Source organism: the organism of the source record quoted next, unplaced genomic scaffold (assembly GCF_019419815.1).
Source record: "Pyrus x bretschneideri cultivar Hongxiangsu unplaced genomic scaffold, Pyrus_bretschneideri_v1 Contig12, whole genome shotgun sequence".
In the NCBI taxonomy this organism is placed as follows: domain Eukaryota; kingdom Viridiplantae; phylum Streptophyta; class Magnoliopsida; order Rosales; family Rosaceae; genus Pyrus; species Pyrus x bretschneideri.
The window spans coordinates 2,698,527-2,723,880 of record NW_025999413.1 but is presented as its reverse complement, the minus strand read 5'-3'; the positions used below and the strand labels follow the sequence as shown (position 1 = coordinate 2,723,880).

Here is a 25,354-nt window from a genome sequence, read left to right as displayed (position 1 = left end):
CGGTTGGAGATGGCCTAAGATTCCTCAAACGTATCCGGCCGATCGGCCTAAAAAAGGGGCTTTTTGGAAAGCAGCACAAATCAAGTAGTAAAGATGTAGGAAGGTGTCCAATAAGAGTGGAACTCCAATGCTGAATGGATGGTGTAACTGAATTAAGGAAGTCATTTGGCAAGGGTATAGCTTCGTCGGATAAGAGGAGCATTCAACCTCTGCACCCGACATCTCTCGGAGTTTGAATCCTTCTAATATGAGCTATATGAATTCTAGAACGCTACTAAGCTATCAGAACCTCACGAGGCTTCCCAAAAAAAAGGCAATAAAGTTGGAATGCAGAGTACTTGTATTTCCAGCTGAAGTGTGTACTAATATGAATCATTCATGGCTATTGTATTGTACAAATCACATATTTACCTAAGAAGAAAATGGGGATTGAATCCCTCCCATATCGCACCCTCTCCCAATTTCGGAATCAAGTCGTCACCGTTCGAACCAACTGCATCCTCGTGCGATTTAACCACTAACAAATACAGGTTAGAGATCAAAGGGTTCCTAAGAAACGGATTGATGGCTTTACCGAGTTCGGCAACATCAGACTGTAGATGCTTGTTATCGCCAGTTTTCCCAGTTGAATATGCATTTCGAGAGGGCGTAGAAGGCGAGCAAATTGGCATACAGGGGCAGAAATGCATCCTTGTGGTTGCCCGCTCCACCAATCCAATCTGCTCCACATAGTTTTGCAATGCGGTCCTTCGCAAATGAGGTCAACTGGCAGGAAAATCTGAGCCTCCAATCATGTAGATACTCACTAAACTGTTGTTTGTTCTGAAAGTCAGCCACCCAAGATTTTGAAATTCGAAGCTTGTCCAGTTGAGAACAACACAGTTGACAGATGAACAGCTTTTCCTCGTGATGATTGTCAATTTCCTTATCAAATACCTGTCTCACAAGATCTCCTTTCGGCACCTCGCGATTTGAAGCATTCAGCACCCAGCGTAAAAGAGAATCGAAATACCCAATCCAGTGGCCAAAGACGGAAGATAGATGCTCAAAACAAGATCCTATCACTTTCTCCACTTGAGTCCGGACTACTCCATCATGAGAGCTTCCGGATCTTTTGCTCGTAAAACACCCTTGAATGCCCATGGCAAGCCTTTCTCTAATCTCATCATCTTCATCCTCCAGCAGCTGGATACATGTGAACCATATATCTAGTATTTGATGTGCGTAGAAATTCACCGCTTCTTTTGGTTCAAAAGTAGAACATGGATTTTCAGAAGGGATTCGGTTATTGAACACAGTGTAACCGATAAGCTCAGCTTGCTCTAGCAAACCAGATGCTATGATAGACTCTGCTGCTGCCATGCGCATGTTTATTGGCTCAGACGAGGCACTATGTTTCATAATTACGTTGGTGAAAAAGGAAATTATGCCATAAAGTCGGGTCAACTTTTCTAACCGATCAGAGTCACTGTTATCCGAAAGAACAGAAGTTGTTAATAAACCTGCAAACCTCTTTATGCAGATTCCGAAGCAGCAGATGAGTGTTTGTCGAGCTTTTGCATGTCTCGTGAACTTGTACAACGAAATCAACTTATCCCAAAGCAGAAATACAGAATCGCATTCCATACTAGCGACGTAAATTGTTTCCGTGCATTTTGCATCCCCAAGCTTCTGAAACTGCAGTGTATTCCAAGTGAATAGAATCCTCAGAATGTAATATGAGCATCTGTGGTACTTCTCCACATCCAATAGATTAACCAATGTCGTTTGGAGGTTAGTTCTAACCCAGTGCTGAATAACCCTAATCTCACTGCTGTTATCATGGGACTCATGACCAGATTCTGTTGATGTTATGAATTTCAGCAGCCACTTCAATGTTGCCAGTCGAACTTCATATTCTGAATCCGACAAAGAGCGGACCAGCCTTTCCTGGAGTCCCGCAAAAGGGTTTTCCATTTCAGGTATCTCCACAAATCTTGAATTACTCTGAGAATACCTCTGAGGCGTCTGAAAAACCTCTTCAGCCATTTTATCAGATGCTTGAAACACGCAACTGAAATAGGAGACTGCTGCTTGTTGTCGGAGTTCTGCCATTGTTGGATCATAATACGAACGCCCGTTAGAAGCTTTTACATCTAAGCATTCTGTAGATAACTCCTAAACTAGGTTGCGGAGAGCATAAACGTTTTTGCTCGTATGGCACGTCCTTGCAATACTGAGCATGTGATCCAGCAAATTTAGGAAAGAGGCATTGAGGATTGGACAAGGGCACAATCTGGGCTTTCCGATCCATGAATGTGCTAAAAGAGCTTGAAACAGATCACCAAGAATCTGATCTTTCTTTGAGGAATCAGCCAGATTTCTACAGTTCGTATCCAGGAGAGAGCTCAGCTGCAATAGAATTCCATGAATCCAATTATAAGAACTTTGTTGTCTTCTTTCGGTTTTATCAAATAATAGGGACGACTCAGGAGTCCATGTAGCTTGGTCATCTCTTCTTGGCAACTCGGATACTATATTGAGGAGAACACTTGGCAACTTCTCGTTAGATACAAGACCCGCTAAAGCTCTAGATGCAAGAACACGGACTCTTAGATTGCTTTGTGTTGAGCACTTTCTAATGAAGGGCATTAACAGAAAAGGATCCACATCATCTCCAGTCTCGCTTACGATTGTTGAGGGCTTCAGCCTTGATAACAGAATCAATACAGGGCACAAGCTTGGGTGCACAGCATTTTCTAGGTTGGATTCAGATTGTCCAGATATCCCGTCTCCAAGCAACACTGTCGCAGCTTTCAGTTCCTTGATTAGAAATGGATGCAATAAGGGATACCTTCAAGGAAAAAGGATATTTTGATTAAAGTTACAGTTTACTCGGGAAACCAAATAAAAAATCAAAGCATTGAGCAAGAACCCATGATAGTACGAAATAACTAGTCAAGGAATCCATACCGATGAAAAAATTCCACCCCAGTTAGCGCACGCCTAGATGACTCTCGTTTTTGGACATTAAGGAATCCAATCATGCGACGTACCAAAGCAGTGTATGCCAGACAAGCACTATTCCGGACCTCCCAGTGGGGAGAAGAAAAGGAGTGAACTGAAACAATCATAGCCTCAGCAGAAAAACCTGAGGTATCAGCAGCCAGGTTTGTATCATTGAAGGCAGCTCTGAGGACATTGAATGCATGTACAGTAGGAATGACACCCTCATCACGGATCCTTGAAACCTTGTCACTAATATCTATATCTGACGAGACCACAGACTCAAAAACTTTGTCCGACTTAATTGAGGGAAATTTACCCATGTCGCCATTAGAGTTGTTGGTTTCAACTGGACCCACAGAAGATGCATTAGCAACATCTATGAGCCACCGTAAAGCCCGTGGGAGAAGTTTCTTAGGTGCACCTTCTGGCTCTGAGAGGAACAGTGCTATAAAAGCAGCAGGAATACCTGCACTTCTCCTTAACAAGTCATCCACTGTTTGACCCTTGGCCACGGTTCTGTCCATAAGCTGCTCCATCCAGGATTCTGTTAACTTGCAAAGTCTGAATGGTGACGGCATAATCCAACAAATAAAAGTCATGAGAGGCATGAAAACCTTATACTAAAGTTGTTGCCTTAACATAAATAATAATATAGTATATAATATTACAATGTACAAACTTGAAAAATAACTATAAAAAAAACCATAAACATACCGAGGATCATTTGAACAAAGTAACCGGTTGCAAAGAGCTGTAAATCCGGCCCTCGTTTTATCAATTGCACCATTGTGCTTCATCTTCAAAAGGACTTCCAAGAAGTGATTCCCAATTCTTTCAAGTTGTTTCACATCAAGCATTGCATCCGAAGCCATCATAACTGAAGCATCAGAAGCACAAGAATAGGTGGCTTCTGAATCTAATGATTCTGAGGAAGGGGTACTTGGTAAAGGAATCTTTCTTGTGATAGTTCCCAAAAGAAGACTCACCTGAAAATTTATGGCAAAATTAACATGTCCACATTGACGTAAATTTACAAAACCTTGGTCTTGACTGTACATTCTACGTACTACAATATCATATATCCTCGACATTGAGGGTTAAAGTATATAGATTCAACTATAAATCCATGTTCTTAAAGAAACTATCACATCAATGACATATTAACTGCATTCCAATGCAAAACCATAAGTTAACGACAATTTGATTACCTCTTTCATCGCAAGCCAACAGCCAACCATTACACTTTGTTCTGATCGCCTGTTATTCTGGACAAATTTGTAATTTTTGTCTTCATCCTCCAACAGAGATGTTTTCACCCCCACCTCATCTGGAACCTCTGATAAGAAAGAATCATTGTCATCAACCACTTCATCCATGTCCTCAGGGAGATGCCAAGCATCTGCAGAGACGACCCAAAGTGCCAAAGAAGTTATTCGCATTACAAGCTCCAAGAGCTTCTCTAGTGAATGTCTCATCTCTGAGATACTAGACTGTGCTATGTCAGAGTTGAAGTCCAATTCCTCAAAAGCATATCGTAGAGTGAGTAATACGCCATGAACAAAGCTGTTCTGACATGCTTCAGAAAGATCCTTCTCCCCTTCCTCTATGGAAACATCCAACCATTCAATCAGTGACCTTATATATTCCATCACAGGATATCCAGAATTATAAGTTTGATTATCTCCGCTTTTCAAGCCAGACTGTGTATTGAGACAAGCTACATTAACTGAAGCTCGGACTGTCCATCCTAGCTGTAAGACATACTTCCTGAAAATCAGCCTTAAAGTCAGAGCTCCAGCATCAGTTTCTCTCACTCGTGGACTGCAAACTAATTTCTTAGCCCATAAAATCACGTTCTGGACCATAACTTGATCTGAAATTCCAGGAAGTGGGGTCGGAAAATGTAACAATATGCGAAAAGAATTCTCTCTCAGCCTGTCCCAACTATCAATTATGGATCCCACTAACAACAAAGTTGAATCAGGTAAGGTCATTCCTTTATTATAAGGATAGAGACAGTCTTCCACACATAAAGAACCATTTTTCTCTTGAGTAGCAGGCACAATAGACCAAACATTGAGCATTATTAGAATGAGCTCCATTGCCATTATTTTTCTCTTATAAGGTGCAGAAGGATAGCAAGAGAAAAATAGAAATGAACTTAACCATCTCATGAAATGAAAAAGATCGCTTGCCCTGTTAGCTTCAGGATGTTCACTTCCAATTGAAAGATGCATTCCATTGCTTTTACTATGCTCCAGGGGTTCCCAGCGTCCCTGCTTAAATTGTCTCTCTAATGCTGTTCGGACCCGAGCAAAAAACTTTCTGAACAAGCTACTCCACTTCATTTGGAAAGCTGTAGAGCAACACCTCATGTTCAATGGCACTGCTTCCTTTAATAACATGAGTTCTAAATGGGAAGGTAAACTAGCTGTCTTGGGATTCAAGAAAAGTGTCTCTGCAGCATCCACACGTAATGAATCATCAACATGGGTCAATGCCAGCACTAGCCACTCAACACGAACTTCAACCTTTATCCCCTTGATAGAAACAAGAGCATGTCGTTCGGGGAAATTTGTTTCCAGTCCACCAATCTTTTCACATACTGCATAATCAATGTCCCCTTCAAGCAATGCAAGCAAACGAGATACCTTCAGCAATGAAACTAAGATGGCCACTTTCTGTTGAACTCTCGGTTCCATGTTTCCACAACAGAGCTCAGGATATGACAGTTGACTTTCACCCTTGCTCGGACCAACTGAAATAAAAGCAAGCATAGCAAATATACTGTCCTCATCCACTTCAAGTAAAATTGGTAGAGCATAAGTGTTCAAATTAGAGCGGAGCTTTGAAACCCCAGAAGCAAGTCCAGACAAAATTGGAGGCAGACAATGCCCCCTATAAAGTGCATAACCACCTTCAATACCATCACTGCTCCAACACTCGTTACGCAAGTCCTCAAGTAAAATCTTCAAAAATGATGTGAGAGCACAGCACACGTCATCATCAATGTACGCATGTATAGTGTCAAACAGCAAGCCAGGACTCATATCCAACATAGTTTTTGCACCTAATCTCTTGGTTAGTGAACCCAAGGAACATATCTTCCCTTGCAGCGAGGACCCAGACGAAGAAGATCTGAAGCAATGCTTTGCAAGAATGACCTTATTCTCTCACTACCTTCTGACCAGTGTAGAGTGGATCGAATGTCTAGGAAGAGATCAAAAATGAGATGAACTTGTTTGACTGTTTGACTCAAAGGATCTTCCAAATTATTCCATACGATCCTCAATATCCGGGTACCCATCTCCACCGGAACCGGATCATAATCCTCGGATGTGATGGTAAGATTAGCTAACATGGAGGTTTTTATTTGTTGCAAACAAATCTGCAACACAGTCAATGCATGAAAGTTAAAATGGCTATCGGTAGGGTTCTCGCAGTAGTTACATAACTCAGGCAAAATTCCATCATACAGTATAGTCTTAACACAGTTGCCACCATTCGTATGACTCTCGTAGCCATTCGAACTACTCTTTGACACATCGAAATGGGTATTAAGCACTGCTCTCGAAACCGCGGTAAGAATCCCCCGTAGCAAGCAAAGTCTACTCAAGTCCGATAAACTATGAATTTCAGTGTACATATCCCCTTTATAAGGAAGTTTGGCAATGGCATTCCTTTTTTCACTATCTGCATTGGCATCTAAACTACTACTACTACTACAATCAGTTGGGTGAAAAATACCTTCCATTATAAACAAGCCGAGCTCTTCTGGACTGAGACGCACTTGCAGGGCTGCACAAAAGCTCACTCCAGCAGCCACATAGCAGTCCCTCGAAAACGCCACCGATCTCAGAACGCTCAAAATAACAGCCACACTCATCTCCAACACATTCGAACGACCAGCATTATCACAACCACCCCCAGAACCACCATTGAACTCCTCGAATTTCGAAGGGAAGCGCTGAAACAGATAATACAAACAAGACAGAGCCTCCTGGCATTGCTCCATGACGATCGGAGAAGGCCGATAGTGCGCTTTCGTCTCCGAAATCAGAGCATTCAAGCTAGAAACCGTATCGCAAGCGATCATAACGGCGCATTCTTCCACAATTTCAACCAAAAACCCAACTTTGGCATACCCATTACCGATAAGGCCGACCGGGACACGCAGAACCGCTTCCCTCTACCGCCGCCGTAGTCTTCGCAGAGCCTCTGATAGCATCGCCTGATCAGAGCCTGAAAAGTCCGAGCCTTTGCCAAACAGAGACGAGGGTCTTATGCAGAGGCAGCGAATTTTCCAGAAACAGAAGCTCCAAGTAAAACGGCGCCGCTTCGGAGACCAGACCTTCGTCCCCACTGGCGAGTACGTCGCCGAAAGCGGCGGCGAGGCCCTTAGTGTGGTTGAGCTGGGCGTATGTGGAGTTCAGAGAGACTAGCTCTTTGAGCAGGGAGAAGAACTTTGAGGTGGCGATTTGCGGAGGGAGGGAGTTCAGGGAATCGGTGTAGGTGGCGGGGAAGACGACGGTGTTGTAGGTGTAGCGGTGGCGGTGCTGGATTGCGCGCCATTTGGAGGACATGGTTGGAATTTTCAAGCTCTGCTCGGAGCCGGCAGCGTTGCTGGGGTTGTTGGTTACTGGTTACTGATCAGTCGTTGGAAACTTAGAACCGGCAGTTAGGGCATACGTCATACCGGACAGAACTATTTAGTCCCAATGTTTGGCCAAGGTGGCTCAAGATCTTGCAAAGTATTTGCTAATGAGGACGGAATTTGGTTTTATTGAACTTGTGTACTGCTTTGTGTTTTGTTTAATAAGCACGTGCCTCGTTTAAAATTGACATGAAAATATTTAAATTTTCTATCAATTTCTAACGCGAAACATTTTATATTTCTAAATATGCACAAGCATAGAATTTAATATGAATACTTAGTAGCACAACTAAAACACGATAACACTCTTTTTGCTTTGCTCTTTTATGAAGTGTGAGTTATTGTTTTATTGTATTATTATTGTAATATCATATATGCTAAATCGATTTGTAAGTTGGCACAAACATGACTTGTAAATAAATAGGGTATACAATAATCACTACCATTGCCATCAATTCATTTGAGAACGTGGTCTACAATTAGGCAATGAGAAGAAACTCATTGCGACGAGGTGCAATTGTGACAATTTTTCGAGTCAATCACATACAAACCTACATGAAAAAATCAAATCATATTGCGTGATTAGCTTAGAATAACGCTATTGTTACATCCCAAAGGTAAGTACCCTCCTCAACTACAATAAGTCATCCTGGTGGGTTTGTTTATGGGCTTCCTTTAGCTTCACTTTGTTGCAGCAAACTGAATGAACTTGGGCCCGTATGTACGGTCCAGCCCAAAACCACTTATTAACTTTGTTTATCGGGCCCATAATCCATTTTTGTCAGTATGCTAGACCTTGACCGTCAGTCGCAGCATGAAAATTTTGCTCCCATGAATTACCAAATGCATGAAGGAAAGATAGTCTTCATCTCTCGTTGAGATATGAGGAATGAGAATGCCTATAAATACTTGGTTGCTTGCTTTTCAGCCTTCAATTGACATAAAAAGAAAGAGGATGTGGAATATTGTAAATGAGAGTTGAAGGAAACTGAACCTATTTTCGAAAAAACGTGGTTCTATTTCCTCCAACATCTCGTCTACCACCGTCCCTCCATACCAATTCAACATTTCATGCTGTTTTAAAAGTTGTATGTGAGAATTGGATGGGACTAAACAAATTAGAATTCCAATGGAACATTCCTAATTTGTTTAGTTTCTTCCAATATCTCATCTCCGGCGTTTAAACTAAAAATTGCTCGTAACATCCCAATGTTATTTTAAAAGTCGTATGTGAGAGTTGGAGGGGGCCAAACAAATAGGAATTATTATATTAATGGCATAGTTTATTTGGTTTCCTCCAACATCTCATCTCCGACTTATAAAGTTCACTCCCATATACATATAAAGCTTTTGATAGTTGTGAAGTCTTCAACTCCGTCGTTCGTTAGCGTAGCCGTTTGCATCTAAGAGCGCGTTTACGTAAGGATAATGGGAATAAAAAAAAAAGGGGAATTGAATTCTGATTATGGATTATTCCGATGTTTACTAAATACTGGGGAATCATTATTGTGGTGGGCCCAACAAGAAACAAGGAATGCAATTCCTGAAATTGGAGGAGTGAGATTCCTTGATAGATGAGATATTTGAATTCCAAGAGGGTAAGGGAATCAGGAATGCATTTTTTCTTCCTATTATGCTCTCATTTACATTATGTGCACTCCATGCATATGCCGAAGAGAAGAAACTACAATTTGAGAAAGAAAATTTAAATATTAAAGTAAATACTTAAATTTATATAAAAATAAAAATAAAAAATAAAAAAAAAAAAAAAGCATTTTCTGTCTATGAAATAAAAATTAAAAAAAAAATTCTTACTATTATATATCATATCAAATTTTATTCAAAAAAAGTACATAAAATATTTGATTTGGGACAAGGGCATTTTAGTAATCATAATTATTATATTCCAATTCCGTTGAATTAGTAAACAATTTTATGAAATTAATGTCATTTCTATTTCGATTACAAAATATTTAAGTAAACAACTTCAACAGAAATCTGATTTTAACTTCCAACCCCTCAATTTAATTCCTCATATTTTCATTACGGTTAAACGTGTCATAAAACTCAACAGATTCTGCTCAGTTGCTCAGCTTCGTGCGAAATGGTATTCTCCGTCGGGGCGTCGAGGAGTATATCAATCGTTTCGCAAGCTATTAATGAACATCAGCATGTAATACCAGAAGCAATAGGAGGAGTGATTCTTTCCAACACAGTTCCATCATCCCATTCAGAAAAGTTAAAGCTGAATAAACATGCGGAAATATTAAGCAACAAAGATGCATGAATTTAACTTCATCGGAACCCACCAACAGCCCGTAATGATCCAACAACAATATTCCGACCAACCAAACGTAGGATAAATTATACAGGCTTGTGCCGAACGCCACAAATAAATAAGAAAAGAAACCGACCGTAGTTTTTCTTTTCAAGCAAGGTACCTGTACAATTTTCGATCCGTTTTATCCCTCTCCAAAAACTCCCGCTCAATGAGGGACTCGATTCGTTTCTTTATTACAACAGGGTTGGGCAAGAATCGCACCTGCAGCTGTTTCGTCACCTCCGCGACAATGTTATTGTGATCCAGGACCCGCCTAGACTTCATGATCCTCACAATTGCTGCTTCAATCTGGGGCTTCCTGTCTTCCTCTACTCTCTGTCGGGTTTCTTGATTTTCTGGTTCGGACTCCCTTTGTGCAACCACAGTACCTATCTTTACCTTGAAGGACTTGCTTGTGAACTTGTCATTAAAGAAGAAGACATCCTCCTCAGCTATGTCCTTGCTCATTGGCTCCTTCCGAAGAACATTCTTCCCCTTGACACAGGCCAGAGATTGCAGGCACCTCTTCAAGTCAACGGCTGGTATCTCTGTAGCCTGCTCAATTTTCTTATACGTCAACCGGTCAGTGTCGTTAAATAGCATCAGTACACACATCTGATATGTGGAAACATTCAGCTCATGCTTCTGGCCCTTTCCAAAGGTTGATTTCAAATCAGCTGTGCCCATATTAGTTTGCCAGGACAATCTCCGGCCAGTATGGGTCCCAAGATAGTAACTCTTGAACTTCTCACATACCCACAAAATTTCTGCTGGAAGGTTGCAGGTCGCACTTGGTTGAGTAGGCCATGAACCTGTGGTGAGGACCTGGACAGTTAGTGTTGGGCTGTCGCCTAACTGAGCTCCGACAGTTGAGTAGAATTCATGCATTGTATCCTGAGAGGTCTTCATATCAGTGAACATACCCTCCAACTTAGAAGTAAACTGATATCCACACTCTGTTTTGAGCTTAACAATCAGACTTCTTTCTGCATCATCAGAAACAGTCTTCCCAGAAAGAAGCCTCTTTGCCAAGTGTTGCTTGTAATACTTTTCAAAGACATCTTTCTCATGAAGATAACGGAAAAGCATCATGACCTTGTCCAGTACAACCTCTACATCCTCCTCACTAACCCCTCTTAGACCTTTCCGAAGCTTGTCATCCACAAACAGAGATATGAACTCTGGGGACCGGGCATTCAAATTAATGAAGTATTCAAAAGAGGAATTTAGAGCATTTTGGAATGTTTTGTCATTGTTAAACGCCGAGCTGATAACTTTGTCATATTTATCCTTCAAGTCCAGGAGACGCTGCACAAAATCTACAGGATCCCTTAACCTTTCTGGGTCAGTAACTAGCTGCTTACCAGTATCCCGGATGTAAGCGGTCATAACATCTCGTACTATTACAAGTCCATTCTGCACCCTGCGAAACAAGCTATACATTCTTCCCAAGTCGTCATATTTGTCATCCACAAGCATATTAACTAAACCTGAGCTCTCCATATGAACTAGTCTGTTCATGTGATTTTCAATCATCTCCTTCTCCACCACATTAGTTATCTTAGCTTCACTTCTAGCATCCAAATACTGGGAGACTCTCTCCATTTCTTCCATTAAGCGTCTCTCAGCCTTCTTTAAATAGTTCCCACAATCACATGACTCTATGAACTCCTGAGACTCACAGCGGTAAAAATCAGCTGAAACCTCAAGAAAATGCTTCTCAAAGTCGTCTTGGTAAACAGTAGAACCTAAATCCATTAACATTTTTATAATATTCCTCATCAAGCCTCTGTTAATTACTTCACCACTCCTTTCTCTATGCACAAGCTCAAGAAGTGTATCCAACAGCCTCAACTGGGTTTTGGTAGCGTGGATAACAACATCCCTCCACAGGTTTAACCCAAGCTCATGAACAGGGGTTTTGTGGGTGCTTGGGATGAAAGTCCTGTCCATGTACATCAATATGTCTCGAACCATCTGCAACGCTTTGTTATGGTCTGCCCACTTCCGGTTCAGCTCTTCCAAAAACAACTCACCCTGCGCAGCTTCAATTGACTTAGATATATCTTTTAGATGACAAGTCATGGTTGTCACCAGACCAGAGTAGAGTTTTCTCTCCAAATTTGTGCAGCACCATATTGTAAGCATTCCTGAATTCATGCCATAATCTTAAACATCAGAAGCATAAAGTTTCACGATGCAAAACAAACAGTAGTTATAACATAAGAATGAAATGCACTTCCAAGTTATATTGCAAAATGAAACACAGTTTAGGATCATTCCAATATGTTGAACTACAAAACCGTTTGAAACAAGGAGAAGAACGGAATGAGCATTAAAGTGCAGTAAACATAAAATATGTGGGAGATCACCATCAAATGCACTACAAGGGGATATTCTAACACTCTATAGCATAAATCAGCACAAATGATAAAGTAGAACAGATATAAGCAGCGTAGATAAGACTTAAAGAGATTATACAATGATATCCTAGAACCTCATGATCAACTGAAAACATATCCTAGAACCATTGTGACAATTAACTTCGGAACCAAATATGCCTACACTCCCTAAGATATTCCACTTCTTAATATAGCCTAGAATCACTCATTTTCCTACCATAACTAGCCACATATAAGCAACATAGATAAGAGATAATACAATGATCTAATACATCCTCGAACCATCGTGACACTTAACTTCAGAACCAAATATGCCTACACTCCCTAAGATATTCCAACTCTTTCGATAGCCTAGAATCACTCATTTTCCAACCATAACTACCCACAGTAAGCTCTCACCGACATAAGGGCAACATGCAAACAATTCAAAATAATAATAGGGACCACCATTTACACCTAAATCAATATGTAAACCGAGAAAATGGATCACGAAAAATAACAATTAAAGAGTAAGATGATCAAACTGAAAGCTGTATCTCACAAATTAATCAAACCTCAACTAATAGTGTTCAGAAATGAAGTTATCCAACCAAATCCAGCATACACAAAGCAAATTATCACCTCTTAACAAGCATCAATATTTTCATTACCCAAAAACTAGATCATAATTCACACATATTTACATATCCTTTTGCTTTAAACGTAAAACCGAGTAGCAAACCTGTAGAGCTCCTCGAAGCTAAGCCCGCTAGCGTTGTGATTGTAAATTTCATGAATCGCATGCTCCAGGATCTTCCACGTCTTCTCAGCGTACTTGGGATCAACCACGACCCGATGCTTGAAGGCCTCAATTTGGAAGTTCCTCTTCTTCTGAGCACTCATCTTCTCGAACTCAACTCAGCTCAAAACCCTAAAACCTCCGATTCCGGACCCTAGAAACCCGATTGAGATTGGACGGTTAGGGTACTGCGAGAAAACCCTAGCTGTTGTCCCGAATTGGGAAGAAGGGAAAACGAATCAGAGCATGCGAGAAGTGGGTTTTGGAGTCGTAGGGGTTTCGAGATGGTTGAAGAAATTAGGGTTTCGGATTGGAATGGGGGAGATGAACCAGCGCAAATAACGGGGGAGATTTGGGGATAATGGTAACGGTGACGAGAGAGAGAGAGAGAGAGAGAGAGAAATGCCGACGGCTTTATTTATTTTATGATTTATTTATTTATCTGTTAAAAAAAATATCTATACTATTATTTCTACTAATTAATAAAACACTCATTATCAACCAAAATCTTTTGAAATTATCAGTTTAACCTTCTAATTAAAGCAGAATACGAATAAGAAATATGAGGCATAAATGTAATTTCACACAACCAAATTTTGTTGTTTTTTTTTTCAAAGTCTAACCTACATGTAATCCTAACATATGTCTAATTAAAAAAAAAAAAAAAAAATACTTCCCACCCCACATTCTTTATTACTCTCTTCCTCTCTCCTATTCAAAAACAAAAATAATAAATTTTCTCACACACTTTATGTGTGCTCATATACTAGTACTATTATTAAATGAACCTTCATTGTCAACTTTTTTCCTATTTTACCCTCACTTTTGATATAATATTGACAAAAAATGGCAAAATAGTAATTTTGTACCTTTTGACAAAATGACGATTATATCCTTATTTTTTTCTATTTTACTCTTTTTTTATACTTATTGTTTTAATTTTATCCTTACTTTTGATACATAATATTTACATAAGGAGGACAAAACAGTAATTATGTAATATTAAAAAAAAATTTACTTATTAAGAGAAATTGTTCACACAGATACACATAAAGTATGTGCTCTCTACTAGTTTATTTTTAAATAAGTCGGTGCTCTTGCACTTTTATTTGGACAATTCGGGACAACAACTCTTTTCTTCCTTAGCTTCCTTCTGAAGCCTAAAAAGACCATTAACCCCCACCTACCCTTGCGTCTGGTACAGCAAATAGAAGGGTAATTTTGAGAATCCAACTTTTGTGAGTTGTAACGGATGTGTGGGTAAAGTGTACACCACTTGACTTGAGCTAAAAAATCTGTCTCGACCGTGACCATGGTGTCTTTTTATTTTTTTTTACTTTTTATTTTTTTTAAGAGGGTAAATGGTGGCAAACAATGATTATCAACTCCTTTTGAGAGTCAGAAAAATTAATATAGACATTTCAGCTTCTCTCTGATCACAAGTCTGACTTTCACACCAGCAACGGGTTTTGAACCCGAGACCTCTGGTTTCTAGTTTTAAGGAAGTTTCGTAATCCGTCATTTACTACTAAGTCACCAGCTCGTGGTTAATCTTGAGTATGACTTTCACACTAGCAACGGGCTTCGAACCCAAAACCTCCAGTTTTTACTTATAAAAAGTCTCGTAATCTGTTATTTACTAATGAACCACCTGCTCGTGATTAGGTTGGTATAGTTTGATGTTTGCCTATTTAGAAAACCCGCTAAACAAAATCAAACCGCCTACAAATTTCATAGATTTTAGCACACAACATTTTTTTCTTCATATTGATTACCACAATTTAATATTGTGGTCGACGACCAAAGTGGAAGGTGGAGCCAAAGACTGAAGGTGGGGTGGGATCCAGTGTGCGTTCATATGTTTTTAAATAATTAAGAGTGTTAGCTTAGTGATTTTAATAAGTCGCATGAAGTAATAAATTTTTTGTTTTCGTTTATGCTTTTAAATATAAAATTGTTGCCTTTCATTTCATAGGACTACAAGATTTTAAAGGTGTGTACATGCAAAGATACAGAAAATAAAACACTACCTCGTTTGATAACCAATTCGTTTTAAAATTTTAATTAAAAATGAAATGATTTTTAGATTTCATGATTCATGACTCATATGGATGGATTGGCTTCGCCTTCATGTTACCGAACTAAATCAAACCGCACCGCTTCATGATTGATCCGGCCATAATTCTAAAGTAAAACCGATCCAAACCAGACTGCACACACCACCCACTAAATCTCTAAATAATGGATTTTAGTTGGCCCAGTTGGACTGTAGGCAGCTCAAAATTCGATGCCCATGCCCGAAAAGGGCAAAGTCCAATCCAAAGGTAAAGGGCTTTTTACGCAGAAGCCCATCACCAACACAGTGGCAAACTTGTCATTACGTTCGCGCCTTTAGGGTTTAGCCAATTTAGGGTTTGCGTATAAAGCGAAACAAAGTGCCATTTGTCTCGTCTTCTTCTCTCAGAACTCGGCAGCGCGAGCCACCCTCTCTCCCTCAATCTCCATTGTGGATCTGACCTAGGGCTACCCAGCCATGGTGCACGTCGTCCATTACCGCAACTGTAAGCCTCTCATCTCCCTCTCTATCTCATATCTATGGAGCTATTAGGGTTTCGATCCATCTTTTTTTTTATCTGTGTTTGTTAATTTTCATTGCTTTCTGTTCTAATTTTTATAGTTGATTAGTTTTTTCTGTGTTTATTATGTATTCCCTTAAAGTTTGATCAGTTTTTTGAGTTACTCATTTGTGTTAATCAGCATTTGACTTTGATTTCGTTGATTTCGTTGCACCCAAATGTGTCTTTAATCTTTTTGTATTCAGTTTTATTTTTTTGGCCTTTTGATGTTGCCTTTGTTTATGCTGGGTGTAGCTCAGTCTTGTTTTGTTTCAAGAATTTGTATTGAAATTCTTGTTGTAAACTATTGCCGCTGAAGCCGTGTTTCGATTAGAAAGAAAGAAGCCCCAAAAGAGTTAAGAGTTTAGTAAAAATTCGTAGGTGGGTGCTTAAAGTTTACATTTTTATCGTTGTTATTAATCCATGAATTACGAAGCTGTTTGGTATTGAGTATTGAAATGCAAGGGTTTGAATTAAGATTTTGTTCTTGCCAATTTGATATTGGTGAATGAAAATTTGTATTGAAATGTGTATGCATTTTGATGGGTGATGTCAGATGGGAAGACTTTCAAGAAGCCACGTCGGCCTTATGAGAAAGAACGTTTGGATGCTGAGCTGAAGCTGGTTGGGGAATATGGACTCCGCGCAAAGAGGGAACTGTGGAGGGTTCAGTATTCTCTGAGTCGTATCCGTAATGCTGCCAGGGAACTCCTTACCCTGGATGAGAAAAATCCTCGCCGTATCTTTGAGGGTGAGGCTCTTCTTCGTAGGATGAACAGGTATGGGCTTCTGGATGAGAGCCAGAACAAGCTCGATTATGTGTTGGCTTTGACTGTGGAGAACTTTTTGGAGCGTCGTCTTCAAACCCTTGTGTTCAAAAGTGGTATGGCCAAGTCCATCCACCACGCCAGAGTTCTCATCAGGCAAAGGCACATCAGGTATAAACATTGTTGCTCAAAACATGTTGTTTGTGTTATCTGTTTGTTGCATATCTATACTTGGCAGGTGAATTTATAAAGGTAACAATTTCTGTACCGTCATGGTTGATCTTCTTGTTTCTTAATTTAGTTTAAAGTTGTTTTGATTTGCTAATGATTGTCCCGTCTTTTGTTAATTAACCGTCACATTTCCTAACCATTCTCTTGGTTATTCCTTCTTGTCTGGTCATTTGTGTGGGTTTATGAGGTTAATTGTCGTGACTAAGTGGGTTAACTGCTCGCTTGGTTTTTCTGATGTTATTGTTAACACAAATCATTCATACCACGCTTTTGTTCTTGGTATGGTTGGTATCTTCGGATTAAGCATAGTGAAATGAACATTCCTTTTCATCTACATTTTCGGATGCAGAGTTGGAGGGTGGGACTCGTGGGTTTTTCTATCTTAAGAAATGCCTTGTATGCGGTGTTGTAAGTTTGATGTCAAAGCTTGTAGTGTTTAATGTACAATATCCTTGTTTCGTTGTCAGGGTCGGAAGGCAGTTGGTCAACATCCCATCTTTCATGGTGAGGGTTGACTCCCAGAAGCACATTGACTTTTCACTCACCAGTCCCCTCGGAGGTGGGCGCCCCGGAAGAGTGAAGAGAAGGAATCAGAAGGCCGCTGCCAAGAAGCTGCTGGTGGTGATGGCGACGAAGAGGAAGAAGAATGAAGTGGAGGCCTCTCAATTTAGGAACTGTTTTGATATCATGAGCCGTAATTTTATCGTTAGTTTCTTTTACCGACTTTACAGTCCGTATTGTAGTGGATGCTACTAAGCGTTTCTTGCTCGTGTTTTGTTGCGACTAGAACTCAAATTTTTGCTTTAAATACTCTTTAAGTAATGAATTTTGTGTTACTTGGGCACTCTCTTCTCGGTCTTTTTGCGTTATATTTTTGTCTCCCGATTCTTTTCAATTTTGTTCTATTCAAAGGTCATAAATTTACATGGATTTGTAGAAAAGGAGATACGGGTGTGGAAATTATTTTCCTCGTTCAAATTCTTGAGTTTTAGTTTACTATATCGTTGGGGATCCGATCCGATCAATTAGAACCAGTAATACGTTTACTAACACATGAAATCAAAATATCCGATCTATATCTAACTGCGTTATTGATGTCGATCAGTATGGTGAGAGCTGGCGTTAGCAGGTATGGAGTCGGGTTTCCATCTCTCTCGTGCACATTTTCAGAATCCAAAAGCATCACGGTTTGCATTTGAATATCAAATTTAGGTAACACTCCCTAGCTACGTGTCCCATGTTTAGTCTGGTCGTAATCTTATTGCAATTACACATTTGACCACGCTTCTATTTTAAATGTCTTGGGTGGCCATGCTTTGAGTGCCTGTTTGGTGGGCTAGACGGATTGGGTATTTGGGATAAGATTGAATCGGTATGAACATGTAAGACATGATTTGTAACTCATACATAAAAATAAGTTAAATAACTCACTCTCTAGTAGATTCACAACTTATCACGTCCAATCATATCTATCTCAAATTTTGACACAACCAATTTACTAAACAAGTTCTTAAAATTTTCAATTTGACTCAATAGTCCCCTTCAAATCCCATGCATGCAACTTGTCCCATTAAATCCCCCTAGCCTAGTTAAATACTTGGCTATTAATCCACTGCCACGTCCACACCACTAAATCCTAATGTTGATTAGTGTGATTAATTATCCAATAAAATCTTCCATCTCACTATCACACAACTAAAATCTTTTGTGTGGGTGTTGTGTGGCACTGTTCTAAATCAAACACGTGTCATGTTGTTACAACGATGATGTACTAGGAGTCTAGAAGGTGTAAGCTCGTTTTTCGTTGTTGAGGCTATTCAATAACAAGTTTTCGATTGTTCTAGTCAATTTATTCTCGCTCTAAAAAATAAGAACATAAAAGTAAAATTACAAATTAATTATCATGTTCGAGTTTTCTCGTTAATTTAAAATACCGTCACAATCGGAGTTGGATAAGTGTAAACCAAGTCACCAAAGTGATTTCCTCACAAAACGGAGAACGGCCTCGTCCTCCTAATCCAGATGACTACAGCTAAGAAAACCGTTAGAGTGGTTTCCGAGTCGGGGAGTTTATAATAACCACAAGTCCCATCACTCCACCACGTGGACGCCATCGTTTCTCTCTCATCATTCTCCACGTGTCGCGCTCCCATAAGTTTCCACCCGCAATAAAAGCTATAAAACCTCAGATCCCAAGCCAAAGCTCTCGCCACTGCGCAATCCGTTCCGTGCCGTTTCAACCAACATGATGACACTGCGTCACAAGCCGGAGGAGGAGAACCGGAACCAGAGCGAGATTCGGGAGACGATGGAGGAGGTCCGGCGGAGCATGCTGTCCGTATCGTCGAAGGAGAAGAAGGCGTGTACGGAAGACCAGGAGGAGGACAGCGCGGGATCGTCGGAGGAGATGGAGTCGCCGAGGTCGGTGGGGCGATGGCGGAGGGGGACGATGAAGAAGACGGGGTGCGTTCTGTACAGCCAGATCTTGAGGATCAGAGAGGAGGACTCGCATCTTGGCGAGAGTACGGCTCTGATCGGTGCTGCCGCTGCAGCTGGAAAAGATTATCACGGCATTGACGTCGTTCTTTTCGCCCGGCCAATCTTGCCTTCCTCGCCTCTCAAGAACACAATCAACTGTTAATCCGCAATAATAACTCTGCTAATGATGTTCAGGTTTGTTAATTTTTTCCTCTATTTTTCTGAAATTGATTGATTAATTTGTTGCGTTAGTTTCTCTGATTTCGTTATGTAGGAGAGAATTGGAGACCCTGAATTCTGACCGATTTCTGGAATTGGTGGCAATCTTGATTGTTTTCAAATCTTGATCTGCAATTATTGGATGTGGTTTTAATTGTTTGGTTGAACTTTTAACCATTCCTGTTATTTGGATGCTGGGAAAATTTACCTGCTGTTTGGATACTAGGAAAATTCATGGACCTCAGAAATGTGGATTTTCATTTCAGAAGTAAATAATTATTTTTCGAAATCCTCTAATCTGATCAAAGAAAGTTCTGAATTTCTGTTAAGATCAATATTAGTTGTGAGATTAAGAAATTTTCTCGGCATCCAAACGGCGGTTTCAAACTTTTTCCCCCTCTTTCATAACGTAACTTTTCAGGCCTTCAGCTCTGTGCCTGTTATTGGGCCTGGCCCATATTCTTTATTTGGATCTTAATGGGCTTTTCATTGTTTTTCCTTAGGAAGAAGAACAGGTAGCTTTCAAGGCAAGAGCAGCAATGAAAAATTCCGAGGAGACAAATGAAGAGTTAGAATTAAGTTCCATCGTTGTGGTTTTTTTTTTTTCTAGGATAAATTGTAGCCGTTTGATCTGCGAACGTTGCTGTACAGTTAAACAAAAATCACATCGCCGCTTTCCCGGGGGCCCCTTATGAAGGGCCAAAAGCGATTTCTGACAATTAAAAGTGATTCCCGACTACAGTTGTATTGTAGAGGAAACACTATGATGGACTTTAATTAGATCTTCAGATTTTCTGTTAAAAACACTTGTAGCAAAAGTGCTTCAGCGTTTGGAGTTAAATTAAGCCAAATATCATCGTCACGAGACCAAGTTGTGACAACAGAAGGCATCCATTAATACTACTAAACTTCAACAAGAGAAACAATAAACCAATGAGTCCATTGGCAGGAACCCATTAACAACAGCTTTTTAGCCTAAACCAACAACAACCTAATACTCATCATCTTCACCATCATCACCTTCAGCAGACTCAAGCCCAACTTCCTCATAGTCCTTCTCTAGCGCCGCCAAGTCCTCCCGAGCCTCGGAAAACTCTCCTTCCTCCATGCCCTCGCCAACATACCAATGCACGAAAGCGCGCTTGGCGTACATGAGATCAAACTTGTGATCAATCCTCGAAAACACTTCGGCAACACTAGTAGAGTTGGAAATCATGCACACAGCCCTCTGAACTTTGGCCAAGTCACCACCAGGAACAACAGTAGGAGGCTGGTAGTTGATGCCGCACTTGAACCCAGTCGGGCACCAGTCCACAAACTGAATTGTCCTCTTGGTCTTGATTGTGGCCACGGCCTGCGTTGACATCTTTCGGAACCACATCTCCCCTGTACATCAAACAGCAGGCCATGTACTTCCCATGCCTTGGGTCACATTTTGCCATCATAGACGCTGGCTCAAAGGCGCTGTTGGTGATTTCTGCCACGGAGAGCTGCTCGTGGTAGGCCTTCTCTGCGGAGATCACAGGTGCATAAGACGAAAGCATGAAGTGGATTCTTGGGTAGGGGACCAAATTGGTCTGGAACTCCTGTCACGTCCACGTTGAGAGCCCCGTCAAAACGCAGAGAAGCGGTGAGTGAGGAAATAACCTGCACAGAAAACACAATTCCTCATCCACATTAGCAAGAAACGCACAGAAAACAATCTGTCAAACAATTCAAGTGCACAAGAGTAAATTATCAAATGCGATCAGCACACACAGGAAAATTATCAAACACCTTCAGTGCACAATGAATGGTTCAATCTGTTTTACCTGAGAGACCAGCCTGTTGAGGTTGGTGTAAGTGGGTCTTTCAATGTCGAGAGACCTGCGGCAGATGTCGTAGATGGCTTCATTGTCGAGGAGAACCGACACATCGGTGTGCTCCAAGAGGGAGTGAGTGGACAGCACGCTGTTGTATGGCTCAACGACAGAGGTTGAGACCTGAGGAGACGGGTAGACTGTGAACCCGAGTTTGGATTTCTTTCCGTAATCGACAGATAGCCTTTCCAGGAGCAGAGAGCCGAGGCCAGAGCCAGTCCCACCTCCAACAGCGTGGAACACCAGGAACCCTTGAAGACCAGTGCAGTTGTCGGCAAGCTTTCGGATTCTATCAAGACAGAGATCCACAATCTCCTTCCCAACTGTTCAAATACGAAAACAATAAATCAAACGAGAATCAACCATTTTAAAATTTGAAATCGGGGTGGTGAGAAAGTTTCTTACTTGTGTAGTGGCCTCTGGCGAAGTTATTAGCGGCGTCTTCCTTGCCGCTGATGAGCTGTTCCGGGTGGAATAGCTGGCGGTAAGTGCCGGTCCTGACCTCATCGATGACGGTGGGCTCAAGATCCAAGAACACAGCACGGGGGACGTGCTTTCCGGCTCCAGTTTCGCTGAAGAAAGTGTTGAAGGCGTCGTCTCCGCCACCGACGGTCTTGTCACTCGGCATTTGGCCATCAGGCTGCAAAAATAAATAAATAAATAAAATCCCAAATTATATTTACGACAGAGAGATAAACAAAATCGGGGAAGAAATGTGAAAAGAACGGACCTGGATGCCATGTTCGAGGCAGTAGAGCTCCCAGCAAGCGTTTCCGACTTGGATTCCAGCCTGGCCGATGTGGATGGAGATGCACTCTCTCATTTTTCAGTTGATTTCTTTCTTTGGGTTCTTTGTTCGACTGAGAGGAGAGAGAGAGAGAGAGATCTGCAGAGAAAGAGAGGGAGTTCCAAATTTGACGATTTGAATTTGTGAGAAGGGTGAGATTTGGGAATTTATAACGGCAATGAAGCCGAGAAATTCGGATGGGTTCAAATTTTGAAAAGAGGTTTTGGTGGGATCCAGCTATTCGTGACCGTTATTAGTTCTATATTTTGGGGTGTGGATTTGAAATTTGAATTGTGAAGCGCGAGAATCAAATAGTTCTATTGGGCTGGGCTCACCTTTGTACGGGTTTCAGTTTGAGTTTCAATTATCCAGCTACAAATGGGCCTATCATGCTCATGGGCTATTTGGGTTTCGGCTCCTGTACCTATTTACGTCGAACCATTCGATAATCGATATATATAATCTTAGAACAAATGTTAGTTAATCATGGCAGTGTGTCCGCTTCCTTAAATTCGAGTTCAAATTTGTCATACAATCCAGGATTGCTATGACACAAACTAGGCTTTAGGCCGAACCTTTGGCAATTAGGAAATGTCATAACAGCAGTCACCCAAAAGTTCATTTCCATTCGGTTCCCACACCACCCTGGAAAGGACAACTCTCGAAGTTCGATCATTCACCAACTTCAGAGTTACTCGAGAGTGCATGACAAGAAAAGCGGATTCATCATTGGTATAACTTTCCATTTGTGAATTCCTCCTCGCCTAGCTATTTCTTGGATTCTCCTGAAAACCAAAAAGCCGATATGGAGTTCAACTGAGAAACACATGCCAGAGACCATCATTCGAAGAAGATGGGCATTCCCTTTTGTAAATGTAAAGCCATCCCAACCTCAGCTTGTTCTTCACTTTGCGGCCAAATGAGCATCCTCCCACAGCTAACAATGATTAACACTTTGTTTAAAAGTCCTTAAGTAAAATTATTAGATTCCAATTTCCATATGACACATCACTTCTCTTTCTGCTATTTCATACACATGCAATGTTTAATCCTAATCAGTTTTGTATCTACTTTACAGACATGCTTTCATAAACCATGCTCTTGAACTTTACAGAAAGTTTGCCCATGCTTGTCTTTCTTTTGAGAAAAATACTTAGCTGCTTAAAGAATGAGTAGGAGTTTCTACGTAAAATTGTTCGTTGTTGCCGATTAGTACAACTTCGTGTTTATGATCAGAACCGTTCATATTATAAATCAATCTATAAAGATCGTCTCCGATTAAAACTCAATTAAAAGTAAGGTCATATACATCTATTTGTGACGAGCTAATATTTGCAAACCGTTTATGTATTTGTAAAGGCATTACAAACCGTTTATGTATTTGCTACGATATATTAGCTACATGACATTAGTTTTATTTCAAGTTTTGCAAGGGTGATATTTGCAATGTGATTCATAATAATGTAAACGGTTCTGATTATAAATACAAAACTCTGTGATTTAAACACGAAATGCATGTATGATTTGGCATGATCATATACATCTATTTGTGACGACTCTGTTGCCCCATTTATCTCCTCGACTTTGAGTTTCTTGCTCTACTAATTAATATACGAGGTATATATGTAAGGTTAGCTGACCTAATTCCATTGTCGGATTCAAAAATTTCTTAATTGTAAAGTATGAAGTAAAAGTAAAATTAAAGATATAATAACTGAGATTGTGACAATTTGAGGGTCCCCAAAGTGTGGTGTGGTGCCGATGAGGTTTCACTTCTTTTTTCCATGATTTCCATGATTTTCAGGTATTCGTTTTGATATTGAACATAAAGGTGCCTTCAAATCACATTTCACTGGCTCATGTAAATTGAACCCAACAACAACAACAATTAAGTTTTATTTCACCAAATATTATCAGCTCTGTGTTCTTAAAACGTCAGTGTACACAATTTTAAGTCAAGTCTTTAATTAATTTCAAACCTTCCAAGTATTTCATATTTTTTCTGAAAATGTATTTATTTTTCTCTAAACCTCATTCTCATAGTCGAATCTTTTATCCGAAGCATCTGTATAGTTTTAGCTCAGATAACTTGAACCCTTTTTAATTATTTGATAGATCAAATCAAATCAAATACTTAATTATTCTTAATTAATTTCTGCGCCGCTGAAAGAGCTCAGACTCCAAAAATGTGGTCCAAGCATATAGATTATACACTCTTGCCTCCTAGTTGTGGTCCTAATTTTCCAGGCAGCTCGTACCTTCGCTTGCTGGCCAGAAAATTAAATTATAAAAAATGTTTAATGATGTTTAAAGTTTAATTAGCACAATAAAATATGAATTAAACCCTAATTTGAGAAGCATATCACATGCTTAGGGTTAGCAAAACATAAACTAGGACAAGGGTAGCTCACCAAAACGGATCTAGTGTCCCCAAAAGGACATACATTGCGGCCGAAGCCACTTCAACTTATAGGGCTTAAGAACACTTAGGGGCTATGTCTTTAGTTTTATATAGCTTCTTCCAACATCTTAACCAAGGTTTTCTAGACCCATTGGGGTAGGCTTAAAGGGGGGACGAATTACATTAGTTGCCTGTCACAAGAAATGACTGATCTTATTAACTTTTTAGAGTTGATTCAGTCAAATACTGATTAGCTCCTTACAATTTATGAGTAATTTTTTTGTACTTGTCAAACACAAGTTGACATACATTTATAAGTAACTTAATTGTAAACGTAGGAGAAAAAGCTTTTGTATATGTATCAAACCATAACTTTTGATGTAGTATTATAGGGCTCCTAATGTGGTCTCGTAGTTTATTATGGTGGATTGGAAGAATTGTCTCTGACGACTTCACAAATGTGATTTATGTGTACACATATTTATAGAGAAATCAATCATGTCGCAAATGCTTTAGCTTTTTTTTTAGGGATAGTTATGATTATTACTGGTGGTCTAGGATTCCGGATTTTGTAGCCTCTATCCATGCCCATGACATTTCGTTTTGTCCTTATTTAGTGTTTTCGTTGTTCGTTTTTGTCTTTGCGGATCTTGACATAGTCCCTCTGCTTGTATCTTTTTCGTTTATTTTTATTTATTACCAATAAGTTTGGTCAAGGAGGGACGGGCGGTGAGTTTCTGGGTTTAATAGTCCTTATTCCTTTGAGGGAGGGTAGGTGCCTCACACGCTACCATTGTCGAAAAATTAATCTCGTCTAATCCTTCTTTATTTGAAGAAAAAAATGATTGTGATCAA

General features: G+C 40.2%; 4 protein-coding genes and 1 pseudogene across 4 annotated transcripts; 2 read left to right on the top strand and 3 right to left on the bottom strand.

The window, feature by feature from the left end:
* Positions 1–317: 317 nt before the first annotated feature.
* LOC103965018 (thyroid adenoma-associated protein homolog) lies at positions 318–7,748 on the bottom strand. Its single transcript, XM_009378038.3, is given in 8 exon segments — positions 318–618; positions 620–2,833; positions 2,953–3,549; positions 3,703–3,974; positions 4,197–6,082; positions 6,085–7,116; positions 7,119–7,256; positions 7,259–7,748. Coding segments are annotated over 8 exon segments (6,663 nt in total). The 5' UTR covers positions 7,572–7,748; the 3' UTR covers positions 318–407.
* A 2,160-nt stretch (positions 7,749–9,908) lies between these two features.
* On the bottom strand, positions 9,909–13,343 carry LOC125474374 (annotated as a pseudogene).
* Positions 13,344–15,566: 2,223 nt separating this feature from the next.
* LOC125474373 (40S ribosomal protein S9-2-like) lies at positions 15,567–17,603 on the top strand. The gene is given in 4 exon segments (XM_048577944.1): positions 15,567–15,703; positions 16,314–16,695; positions 17,223–17,365; positions 17,368–17,603. Coding segments are annotated over 4 exon segments (591 nt in total). The 5' UTR covers positions 15,567–15,675; the 3' UTR covers positions 17,406–17,603.
* A 1,348-nt stretch (positions 17,604–18,951) lies between these two features.
* Positions 18,952–20,256, top strand: LOC125474372. Its single transcript, XM_048577943.1, has 2 exons — positions 18,952–19,428; positions 19,956–20,256. Exon 1 carries the CDS (start codon positions 19,001–19,003, stop codon positions 19,394–19,396), a length of 396 nt encoding a protein of 131 aa, XP_048433900.1. The 5' UTR covers positions 18,952–19,000; the 3' UTR covers positions 19,397–19,428; positions 19,956–20,256.
* A 71-nt stretch (positions 20,257–20,327) lies between these two features.
* LOC125474371 (tubulin alpha-2 chain-like) lies at positions 20,328–22,245 on the bottom strand. Its single transcript, XM_048577942.1, is given in 6 exon segments — positions 20,328–20,806; positions 20,808–21,038; positions 21,040–21,099; positions 21,264–21,634; positions 21,717–21,951; positions 22,042–22,245. Coding segments are annotated over 6 exon segments (1,353 nt in total). The 5' UTR covers positions 22,135–22,245; the 3' UTR covers positions 20,328–20,443.
* Between the last annotated feature and the right edge of the window lie 3,109 nt (positions 22,246–25,354).